At 38.9% G+C, this 12,982-nt stretch overlaps 1 protein-coding gene across 1 annotated transcript in view; it reads left to right on the top strand.

The window, feature by feature from the left end:
- Positions 1 to 11,415, top strand: part of apba2b (amyloid beta (A4) precursor protein-binding, family A, member 2b) — a gene marked incomplete at both ends in the record, with an annotated part of 34,779 nt that extends 23,364 nt beyond the window's left edge. The window contains 6 exons of the mRNA XM_083890859.1: positions 776 to 961; positions 3,323 to 3,502; positions 7,045 to 7,257; positions 7,353 to 7,472; positions 8,513 to 8,653; positions 11,344 to 11,415. Coding sequence (XP_083746985.1) covers positions 776 to 961; positions 3,323 to 3,502; positions 7,045 to 7,257; positions 7,353 to 7,472; positions 8,513 to 8,653; positions 11,344 to 11,415 — 912 coding nt within the window. The remainder of the gene's footprint in view (positions 1 to 775; positions 962 to 3,322; positions 3,503 to 7,044; positions 7,258 to 7,352; positions 7,473 to 8,512; positions 8,654 to 11,343) is intronic.
- Positions 11,416 to 12,982: the final 1,567 nt, after the last annotated feature.

The raw sequence follows: 12,982 nt of genomic DNA, 5'->3' as shown, positions 1-12,982 counted from the left end.
AATATATTATGATTAAAATAATAAAGCTGATATATGGTAGTTGATCATTGCTTAGGGAAGTGTTTTACAACCCTGGTCCTCAGGGAACACTGAAACATTCATTTAAAAAACTGACATTTGAAAAATTACATTTTTGAAAAAATGTTTTGAACAAAATTTGAAATATTAAATTTTTTGAATTTTTTTTACAAAAGTTGAAACATTCATTTAAAAAACTGACAAAAGTTGAAACATTACATTTTTGAAAAAAACATTTGAACAAAATTTGAAATATTACATTTTTTTTTTATTTGACAAAAGTTGAAACATTAAATTTTTTGAAAAAAATATTTGTACAAAAGTTTAACTTTCTTATTTTTTTATTTTTTTATTTTTTAATACAAAAGTGTGCTATTAGGCTTCTGCTGAGCTGGTGATTTAATTAAATGGGCCACACTGACATAAATGAAGCTAAGGGCCACAAATTAAAGAGGGTTTAAAATAAATAAATAATAATTCAACCCAAAATTTTGTGCAACATGCATCACATTTACATTTTAAAAGTAAAAATGCTGGGGAAAAAAAACAAATAAAAAAATAAGCTGTGACATGTAACGTCACTGATTCATTTCTCTTCCTGTGTCTGTTTCAAAATAAAAGCCTGGCTGTATTTCACGAGTTAAATACGAGGCAACGTTTGTTGTTTCCGAGGCTATTTCTCATTTTAGCAATGATCAATGACGTGAGGTGATCTGAGAACGACGGATTAAGGACATGTACGTCTATGTGCCCACAGGAAACGATGATGGACAACGCGCTCCGCACGATATCTTACATCGCCGACATTGGGAACATCGTGGTCCTGATGGCTCGGCGCCGGATGCCGCGCACCGCCTCGCAGGACTGCATCGAGTCCACGCCCGGGGCACCTGAGGCCAAGAAGCAGTACAAGATGATCTGCCACGTCTTTGAGTCTGAGGACGTGAGTAAAAGATCAGAAACGATCACGGGATCACAAGTCTGTTCATGTGTTCGCGAAAGGAACTGCGAGGTGTGAAAGATTTAGTGACATCTAGTGGGGAGAGTGCAGACTGTAAGACTCCCTTTCCCAAGAGTGTCAGAGAACTATGGTGGCCTTTGTGTACCAGAAAAACGTAGATACTCTTCATTGGTTTGGTCAGGGGTCTCAAACTCAAATGACCTGGGGGCCAATGCACATCCATTGTGGTCAAGAGTTCACAAAATTGCATCATGATATTACATGTATACTACTATTTATGATGCTAAATGAATGTATTAATATCAAAAACAGACATTTATTTTTAAATTACGTAAATAATAGTGTGGACAACTGTACTTAAAATTTGTGCCAGGAGCCGTTTCGACCACAGCCATTCGTGGCACGGGGCTAATAATAAGCGTATTTATATATGTAATTGAATGTTGTATATGTTACATTTAATAATGTGATATTATGACCAAATGTCTTATTATTACTGTATAAAAAACATTGCTAGCAAACATATATTATATTCTTTCACCTCGCTGGCAGCTGTGCCTCAGCTACACACTGTTTTAAAAAATGGTTGTGGGTCATGTTTTCATTATAACATGATATTAGTTGGGGGGGCCGCATGTAATCGATTGGGGGGCCGCCAGTTTGAGACCCCTGGTTTATGTATTTGCTTTGTGTTCTTTGTTTGTTTTTTATTCCTTGGCTTTAAGTTCAGGCTGTTAAAGATAAAATGCTACAAATACCAAAGTGAATAAACACTTATACAAACATAGTTAAGGTTAATATACTCTGTAAATCCTCCTAAATGTTACACCTGTAATTTCCCCTGACACATTAAAGATAATGCAGGAAGTCACTTTATGATATTATCTTAGAGAACAGCTGAAACCTCTTAAGATATCTTTAATTCATTACCAGTAATAATATTCTTAGACCATGTATTTTTTTCTTTTCTTTCACCACTTTCTTACAATCGTCATTAACACTCAACCAAAATATTGTTGCCCGGTTCTTTTTTATTATTATTATTATTGTATTTTGGTTACCACAGAATTGCTTCTCGTCTTGTTGAGGCAGATTCACTAAGACTTGGCAACGCGAGCGATGTCGAACAAAGGGCCAAACAATCCAGAGCGTGTGCCAGGCAGAGTAAAAGCCTGGACTCCAATCTGTGCTCTCTTCATTTCATTTCACTGCCAGCTTTTTAAAAGCCAGAGTCAGAGCTATAATAGAAACATTCAGCTGCTCATCCATCAGCTCGTGAGCTGTTTTGTGTTATTGTAGCTCCACGTTTTTTTCCCCCGTTCCTGACTTTATTTTATTCCTCTGAAAACACATTCGCAGTCCATTGATTTTTAGAGTTAGTGGCACTAATGTCTGCAAATTCTCTACAAGATTCATAGCCGAGTGTGGAATTCAATTACATAGGAAATGAGGTAAAATGAGACGGACCTTTTATCCTCCTGATCTATATTATCCCTCACAGCCAGGTCTTTTTTTATGTATTTATTTATTTATTTTTTACAAATCCAGGTTTTATTGATGTCCCTTTTTTCAAAACTCTTACTTTTTCCTTTTTTTTCATACCGTGAGCTAGGTGCATGTTCACACAACTCAACTGGCCCCGGAATATTTGTTAATGATAGTTTTTTCACATAGCTGCTTCGTGATGGGGTTAGCAGGGAACGTATTTACATTTGCAGAGCCAAGATACGTCCGGTGCCGATGAGGGCAAACAGTAATACAACACACACACACACTTACCTGTGTTTAGTGACTGCCATCGCGCAAAAAGTAACATTTAGATGTGAAGAAGTATGTGAAATGACCTGTCCAGCAGAAAACAAGCGAGGTCGGCATCAGTGCGTAACCCCCTGTCCCTCATCAGCGCTCTCCACTTCGGGAATGCAACACCGATGTTCACTCGTGACTTCTGCCGTCTTCCAAAAAAAACAACCTGAGTAAACAGTAAATACAATTAACCCTAACCAAATCAGGAAAATGTATTTTCCAAATAAAGTACAAATATGTCAAAATACTAGAAATAAATAAGGATTGCGCCGTGTGCTTTGCTCTGAAAGTGCAATTAATTAATTTGTGTTTTTATATCACGACAAGTTGAAACCGCTGTCACCTCACAGCAGGAGCACAGAGAGTGTATGACAATAAGAATCACTTTGTGTTGGCAAACTCTCTCTCTCTCTCTATTGTCTGGTTCCACCGTGCAGATGCTCGTCCGTTACGTTTCCTTCGACGCCGCTGAAACAGAAACAGGATCTCGAACACTCACAGTGACGTCACAGTTCCTGCCTTCTGCTTTTCCCTCAGGCGCAGCTCATCGCTCAGTCCATCGGGCAGGCGTTCAGCGTCGCTTACCAAGAGTTTCTGAGAGCCAATGGCATCAACCCTGAGGACCTGAGCCAGAAGGAGTACAGTGACATCATCAACACCCAGGAGATGTACAACGACGACCTCATCCATTTCTCCAACTCTGAAAACTGCAAAGAGGTTAGTCCTGTCTGAAGTGTGTTGTATTCTTAAATTAAATCCCACAGTGCATTTCCTCTTTAAACCAAACCATATGTTTAGTTTCCTTGTATCACACCAAAGCAGATGGTAGAGTGAGTTCCACTCAGAGAAACTCACTTTTCTTTTCTCTTTTATGACGCATTATTCACTTAACACCGTGCACTAAGAACATAATTGGAGGTTGTAGAGCAGCGTTAAGAAAAGTTGAAACAGTTTGTGCGGCATAAGCAGAAAACCACACGCCGCACACCTGCTGTTCTTAAACCACACGGGTGATTTGTGGTGATGTGGAAACTCGGCTCTCCTGTTGCAACTGAAGCTTCCCGACCGACTGTGCTGGGACTCAAAACATTACTCGAGGCTTCGCGTGTTTGTTAGCAGCAAGAAAAATGTGTTCTACTTTAAAAGAGTGTGTGCAAGAGTCAGATGTGTAAACGCAATAAATTACTTTTAATTTAAACACACACACACAGTAAGCTTGTATTATTTAACTTAACATAAACACAGCTTTAACAGAGCTTAGAAGGAGTAAACAATGTCGCATGTAGCTGCAGCAAAGATTAGTATACTTATTATCGTATAAGTACTTTGATGTACTTAATCGGCATTTTTTACTCCTTACTGTTTTAAATGGAAATATATATATAATATATTAGTATACCGAGGTCTTTTGGGTTTCGTTTTCGGACGTAACTGGCAACCCGTGGTTGCTCTGCAGCTGAGACTCTACTGACTGCAATGATTGGTAGGCGGCGGTAGGTGGCGCCACATGCCAAAACATGATTTCAAAACAAAAACATGATTTGCAGTCTGCAAAATATTTTTTTTATCGCAAATATTTTGTCTGTACTGTTGTTGTTGGTGAGTTCAGTTTGTTATATGAACATTATTCCTGAGTCTCTGTGACATATTAGGAGGATTTTATGGCCAGTTGATTTAGATTTATTACATAATGCACCTTTAAAGTTTCTGGGTGTACAATCATCGAATTATGTTAATTTGGCAAAAAATTTAAGATATAGTAATCCTGTTGAGATTATTATTTTTTCTCCAATGCTGCACTCATTTTTCAGGGGGTTAACGGGTCATAAAAACTCTTGAAATCGAAAAAAATGTGATAGTGGCATATAGGGCACGAACCCGTTCGTAGCCCCAAGGCTCTATATAGCCTCCCCAGAAGTTGGATCATGGAGAGACAAAATTGTGTATTGGGCTTACGCAAACGTTTTTTGCTGTCAGAGGAAGTATACATTAGCCCCACCCACCCAGAAGTCGGCCATTTTGGAAAAACAAAAAAATGGCTAGTCCACGCATTTGAACGAATTCGTCTACGCACATTTGAGCTAGCCGCGCCAAACTCAGTCCATATGTTCTAGACATGTTAATGATTAAAAGTCGCCAAAAGGATTTTCTCTACGTCAAAAGGCTTGGCCTCAGTGTTCCGACAAAATTGACATTAAAACGGCAAGAAAACGACTTTAAAATTCCACGTTTTGACATGAAAATACATGAAATTTCTCACAGTCTTTGTGTGCGGCGAGGGCCTAGTTATTCTTAATATTGTGTACAATCACATAATTGTATGAATTGTTGTGAGTTAAATCAGGAGCCGTGTTTTTTTTTTACAATGGACAATAATCATCTTTTGAGTTTCGATGCTAACTGAAGGCTTCGTATATGGGATAGTCAACATAAAATAGAAGCAAAGCATGAAAAACAAGTGGTGCAGGAACAGTGCTTCTATTAAAGTAGTAATGTATCTTAATCAGTAAGTACAGTAAATTATTATATTATTTATTATATAATTATTTCAAAGAGAGAATCATCTTAAATTTGATTTTGACTAATACAACAATTTCACTCTTAGCCATCCCGGTACATTAGTATTGATCGTAGTATGTAATTATTGGGTTTATGTGCCACCTTATGTCATTACAAACTCTACATAAATGTTTCGAGGTAATGTATAGTTGTGTCAAGTGTATATATTCGTGTCTTTGTGAGTGAAACTGTGAGGTACTGAACTATTATGATGTAAAATGTAAAATGTAGTGACCAATACAGTACATAAATTAAAATATAATCGAATATCTAGTTTAATATACAGCATAGTGTAGTTGTGTATAAACTACTTATGGATGATAAATAGGAGCAAAGTGTTATTTCTTGTGTCGCTGTGTAAACTGTGTATCATATTCCTCAGCTCCACGCTCATAGCTGAACTGCTGTTGCGGCACAAATCTGTTGTGTAACAACGCACAACAGATTTGTGCTGATCCATTAAAAGGAGCTTCAAAGTCGGCATCAAAAGGGAACGTGTATATAAGTCAAGACGAGTGTGTACGCACACATTCATCAGCAGTTTGTAGCCGATCGGGTTTTTCTGAGCTCAGCACCTCAGGACGGATATAGGCTGGCTTTACACGGCAACGCTCCCGGGTGAAACCGACAATATATTTGATCAGATGTGCCTTTCGTTTAGACGCCGACGGCATTTTTGGGGGACCATATCTATGTTCCCCGGGTCCTATGTTCCCCGGGTCCTATGTTCCCCGCTTTGTATGTGTGAGGGGAACATAGGACCCTTTCTCTAAAAAAGGGATCTATGTTCCCCGCTGTTCACCCAAAAGGACCCGGGGAACATAGGACTCTAACCCTTACCCTAACCCTAACCCTAACCCTTTACCCTGGAGCTCCACACCCAGGCTTACACAAAGTGGGGAACATCTTTTTTGTAAAAAAACGTCCGATGCTCCCCGATCGGGGAACATAGGTACGACCCCATTTTGGGGGCTTAAAAACGCAAAAAAATGAACCCACCCTCCAGAGTGAAAATCTTAAAAAACGCTCCGCTGTCGCGTTCCCGTCTAATGGGTTGAAAAACGCAAAAGTGTTCTCTGAGCTGCTCACGCTGGCTTATCCTCCTGTACGCGCTGACGTCAGATCCATGTGCAGTACAGACAAACAACAACAAACATGTCGGATTATTATCCATCAGTCGGACATTCAAGTTGCCTTATTAGCTGCTCTGATACCTATTCCGGAGTCATTTCAGCAATTTACGCCGAGTTAATGTTTTGGTTTTCGACTGTGGGCTACTCAGCGCTACTAGAGAGAGTTGTATGACAGTGCTTCACAGTGCCACCTAGCCACCTGGCATGCATATTACATCAAATTTCACACACTTTTGCGTCACCGTGTGCATGCAGATTTCCACCCGAAATAAAAAGTGGGAACGCAATGCCACTTTTGCGGTTTGTGTTCAGATCGTTGTCGTGTAAAGCCAGCCTTAGTTTCTAAGGGGTCGTACCTATGTTCCCTGGGTCCTCTGTTCCCCTTTTTTCCCAGAAAAGGTCCTATGTTCCCCACTTTGTATGTCACAGGGGAACATGGGACCCTTTTTTTGAAAAAGGGTAGGGTTAGGGTTATGGTTAGGGTTAGGGTTAGAGAAAGGGTCCTATGTTCCCATAGGTACGGCCCCAGTTTCTAACTGTTTGATCGTCTCCCTCCTGCTCTCACAGCTGCAGCTGGAGAAGAGTAAAGGGGAGATCCTGGGTGTCGTGATCGTGGAGTCTGGCTGGGGATCCATTCTGCCCACAGTCATCTTAGCCAACATGATGAACGGCGGGCCGGCGGCTCGCTCGAGCAAGCTCAGCATCGGAGACCAGATCATGTCGATCAACAACACCAGCCTGGTGGGGCTGCCGCTCGCCACCTGTCAGGGAATCATTAAGGTGCAGAGGCCGTGTCATTTAGATGTGTCATTAATGTTCTTATGGAATGAGCTTTAATGTGTGTTTGTGTTTGTTTGTTTGTGTGTGTGTTAAAGGGCTTAAAGAACCAGGTGCAGGTGAAAATGAACATCGTCAGCTGTCCTCCTGTTACCACTGTCCTCATTAAAAGACCGGATCTCAAATATCAGCTGGGCTTCAGTGTCCAGAACGGCATAGTAAGTTTTAATCTGTCTATTTTCTCTCTCTCTCACACACACACACCTCAACCACGTAGATATTAGGACTATTAACAGAAAAAAGCCGTCAGTATGGTGTATTTAGGGCCACAGATGGGATGAATTTGTGTGAGGAACCTATTGTTAATCCTTCAGATTATTATCATTATTATTACTATTATTATTATAATAGCGATGACTTTCCGGTAATTTTTGAGGGATCCCTGACTCGTACGTCACTCAGGGGCTATATAGCGCCCCCAAGGCAAAATTGAGTTCCACAGAATTTCCTGAAACTTGGTGTGAAGATGTTACAGACCAAGACGAACAAAAAAGTCGAACTTAACCATGGTCTCAACTCAACAGGAAGTCAGCCAATTTTAAATTTTGCCTTCCATTTTGGCGATTTGTACTAGTTTCTATTGCAATGTGTGCATGTTTCACATCTCTATCAAAGAAGAGTAATCCACTCATTATGTTATTATCATTATTATTATTATTATTATTATATATACATACACATAGAGATGTAGTGGTGTTTGTCAGTTATACAATATCGCAATAACAGAAGTGTCTAAATGCTGATAGCGTTTGAAGAAATGACAAAAAGGAGAAAATTTGACAAACAAAAAAACAATTACGCAGACGCTGCCAGACTGCAATGACCGACACGTCAGAGAATATGAATCATATGAGAAGCCACTTTGCAAACTGTCACCCCAAAAACATTAGAGAAGAACAGAAATGGCCATGCCAAAAGTAAAAGTGATCTGTCTTTATTTGTATGAGCAGTGTTTATGCAAATACACACTCATACACCTCAATATACAAGTGAAACCTGAGGAAAGGATATCATTTTGGATAGGGCTACTTTTTACAAGTCTATTCTAATTTGTAATTTCTTAAATAAAAGAGATGTTAATGTATCATGAGATGTAGATATTGTACAAAAAGAATAGAAATAAAACAGTTCTTATTTTTAAAAACAAGAATAAAGACTGCCTCTGATTTTTCATCTGTGCGTGTGTGTGTTTCATCAGATCTGCAGTCTGATGCGAGGAGGTATCGCAGAGCGAGGCGGGGTCCGCGTGGGTCACCGGATTATCGAGATCAACGGGCAGAGTGTGGTTGCGACGGCTCACGAGAAGATCGTCCAGGCGCTCTCCAACTCTGTTGGCGAGGTTTGACGTGACACACACACACACACGCATGTTCACCCACACAGAAGGCTATGGCTACTTCAGATGAAAAGACTTAGATTTTTGTACTATTTGTGTCACTTTAGATCAGAAAGTTTTGATACCTGAGGGCCAATTTAGGAACCCAACATTGGACTGAGGGCCGCCAAAGGAAAGAAAAACAGAAATAAATCCCATTTGTAATCATTTTAATGACCAGATTGCAGTTCTACACTTTAGCGTTAAGTAATATAAGCGTTAATATAATGTAATTTAAGCATTAATTTAATAACGCTTTATAATTTACTGGGTAATTACCCAGTATTTTGGCCATTGTTCTTACCTTCTAATTACAGGTTAATACCAAGTAACACATTTCTGTTACCATATATTTACTGGGTAAATAGCTAGTAATTGGGGGCTGTAGCTACCTGCTTATTACCAGCTTATAACCCAATAATACACTAAAATTCACCATATAGAAACCAGGTAAATACCCAGTATTTTTGTTTACACTTATTGGTCTGTGTCCAGTAATGTCCAATAAGTTTTAACAAGCGTAGTAGCTCCTGGATTAAAACTATCAACTGTAAAACTGTAATTGCGGGCCGCCAGAAATGTTTCTGCGGGCCGCCATTGGCCCCCGGGCCGCACTTTGAGAACCAACCAGTTGTAAATAATATATATATATATATATACACAATATATGATCATTCATTGACATCATCGACCTGTGCTGGCAGTGCAGCATTCTCAAGAGCTCCTTTCTAAATTCCCCCTATGAGAGAATCAATAAAGCTTCATCTTATCCTACAAAGGGCATTCACATCATCACGACTGATGATGTCACCTCCAGAATCATAATGAGGCCAGAGGCTCCTTAGATAAGGCTCCTATTGATATGACAATCACAGTCTTGTCCGCTCATAAGAGCTGTACGTTTTCATTTATTTTCCTCTAAATGGGATTATAATTTGCAAAACCGACGTCTTATTCTCCCGAAGAAGACCTGGAACGAGTGATTGAGACCAAAAATGTTTACCGACGTCATAAATTAAATGAGAATGAGTCTCATTTTCCCATACACCTTTCAAAATGTAGTTATTTTGGCAGTCTAATCTGATTAGATTTGAATTGGATTACAAAACCACATGCAAGCATGAGTAATGTTTCCTTCACTGCATTTTACATCAATAATTGACTATAAATAATGTAGGAAGAGTGAAGAAAAGTGTGCATTTAGTTTATTAAAATCAGATTTAGGTCACCTTGAGCTTGTAGTATTGAAGTATGTGCCATCAGAGAGCGTCGTGTTGTTTGGGAAAGAAAAGTCAGGAGATCTCATCCCATGCTCTGAGGAAGATACACGATCACTTCACACGATCAAAACATGTCACACTGCTATAAAAAAATAGGAAAATAATCCAGTATTGATGCGAGGTTTCAACCTGTCAACAACCCTAAGTGTGTGAAGCAGGGGAGGATCAACGTATTCAGTCATTTGCTCCTCGACGTGGTTTCTTTTTTTTTACTGTCCGTTTGCTGCTTACAGTTTTTCTCGATTGTTTACACACATTCTCTGAAAGCATGACTCATGCTCTCAGAACTCTACACACAAATCCAAAAACACACACACACTATGGGCAAAACCCCTCAATTCTCCTGCAAAATGAAACTTTACATTCAAAACAATGTTATTTCTTCGCAAAATGGTATTTTGATTTCAAATGACACACACAAACCATCATATGAACAGACATGTATAAGAACCAGTTGAACACTGATGTGCTCAATGTAAAACACTATGATGAGTGGAAAACACTCCATTGATCATAATGACTTGGGCCTTTTTTTGTTTAGTGTTACACTTACTACAAACACTACATACATATGCGTGTAAAATACTTTATAATATTGTTTTTATAGGCCCTGTGATGGAGGATGAAGCGGTAGATAATGGATGGACTGTTTTTATACTCAAAACACACAAATAGACAGTAACAAATATATTTTATTCCTATTTATTTCTCACAAAAACAATGTACACAGTGAACATCCCAACCAACACAAAGTTGCACATACAGTGGTCTACATACAAAACAGAACCATTTTATGCTAACGCACTGATTGCAAATTGTAAACCTGTGTGACAGGTGTTTTTCCCATGTGATGAGTCAGTTTGCATAGTAGGGAAATTAACTTTAGAGTTTTGAATGACAGTGTGTTCCTTGTGAAAACAAGAGATTTTCTTCATGAAAATTGTGCCAAATGCAGAGAATTGTGTGTAGTGTTTTGAAAAAAAGTGTGTTTTACAACTGCAATTTGAGTGTAAAGCAGGGTTGAGTTGGTTCAGGGGGTTGGTGCATGAGTTACCTGTTGTGGTCATTGTGTCTCAAGTACCAGTATTTGTGTGTAAACAATTGAGAAAAAACTGTAATTAAATGTTTAGTTTGAACATCCATTGATTCTCACAGTACATTCACCTCCGTCTAAATGGGATATAAAACTCCAACCGGACAATAAAGCACCATAAACAGAACACACACCAGACCAGTTGTGTATATCAGAGTGTTGTGTAGTTAAATTGAATTAACTTGGTATAGTTTCTTTTGAACGTGGCACCAGGGGAAGAAATTGCTGGAAATCTTTACATCTGGTGTTTGATAATGTTATTTGTTTCTTCTCGCCTCCAGATCCACATGAAGACGATGCCGGCAGCCATGTTCAGACTCCTCACAGGCCAGGAGACGCCTTTGTACATATGAATGATGTCCAGTGTCCACGATTGGTCGTCTTATTGACCAGGGACTCTTTTTTTTTTCCCCCACGTCTCTACTCACCATATAACACCCATGAAATGCTTTTTCCATCATTCATCTCCAGAGACTGTGTGTGTGTGTTTGTGTGTGGAAATGATTTTTATTTATTATTTGTGCTAAATGGACTTGAATGCATCACAGTTTATTATTTTTATATTCACATAATGCAATATGGCACTGCGACTATACACCCTGTATAGTTCCATTCCCTTCTCCATTTATTTATCTATTCATGTACTTGTCATGTAAATACATATTTTGCTAATATTGTGACTGACTGAAGGCAGCGGGGGGGTAACTGTAAATATTTATTGAATTGTGCTCTTGTTCCATTGGAAGCAGACCTGGACTATTTTGTCAGAGGGAGAACTTCAGTGTTTGAAACGTTGTTAAGATGATATAGCGTTACGTGTGAGTCGTGGGAGAAGTTTATGGGAGAAAATGCCATATCCTTTTTTTTTTATTATTTAACTTCATTTTACGGCAATACACGAGTTCAGTCTTTTCTAAGTCTCATGTACAAACCCCTCACACACGCATTTGAAGAACATGCAACTTTGATTATGCCTTTGATATGAAAAACAATGTTTCCTTCCCTTTTTTTCTGTGCGTGCTCTCTGCTGTATGTTCATCTTTTGGTGTTTTACGAGCGGATTGTGAATGTAAGTAAACTGTGTCGTGTGAGCTGTCCCATTGCCATCAGCAGTATTGAAATGTCTGTACATAAAGAGACGATTTTGTCGAGTATTGTGCTCTGCAAACACCCTTCACTCCTCTGTGTTGGCTTTCAGTTGTGAAAGAGAGAGAGAAATGTGAATCACACACACACTGTGACAGAAGACAAAAAACAACAACAACAACAACAAAAAAGCAGCCACGAAAAACGGTTTTAAAACGCATTATTGTACTAAAGTTTGAACCATTGGAACATTATCTGTGTGCATGCCTTGTAAAGTAGTATCATGTCACTGTGGCAAGATAATAAATACTGAGCTAAACCTGGCTGATTTTTTTTCCATATTTTCAAAGAAATGTTTGTGGCATTTATAAAGAATTCTGTTTGGTATCCATACACCTTTTTTTATTTTAGCAAAGAGAAACTGCAACCAGATGAAAGGTTCATTCATCCATCGTCGACTACTTTATCCTCCACATTTTCCCTGCACCCAACTGCAGATGTAATTTAGTCTCTCCTGTTGTCAAATTAGCATCATATCTTTCATACTTGTCACAGTAGATGTAGATATACATTGTATTCATTGAGGAAAAATAAACGTATAGTTAACTAGTTGTATAGGGGGCGCCAGCATTGAAGTGCAAAACATCTAGTAAATACACATTAAAGCGGAACTAGACCGGAAGTTCCTATTAACGCTGTTTTTTAGTGTGTATCTGCGTCATTACCTTGTTTATGAAGCCCTGAAATTTCGAAACAAACAGTTCAGCCACTGCTGAGAACGCTGTGTTTATTGTAATCTCGGGCTCAGCGAGATCTCTGAAAATCCCGTAATAG

The sequence above is a fragment of the Microchirus variegatus genome (assembly GCF_963457635.1).
Source record: "Microchirus variegatus genome assembly, chromosome: 6".
In the NCBI taxonomy this organism is placed as follows: Eukaryota; Metazoa; Chordata; class Actinopteri; order Pleuronectiformes; family Soleidae; genus Microchirus; species Microchirus variegatus.
The sequence above is the reverse complement of the archived record's forward strand: the minus strand, read 5'-3'. Positions and strand labels throughout refer to the sequence as shown.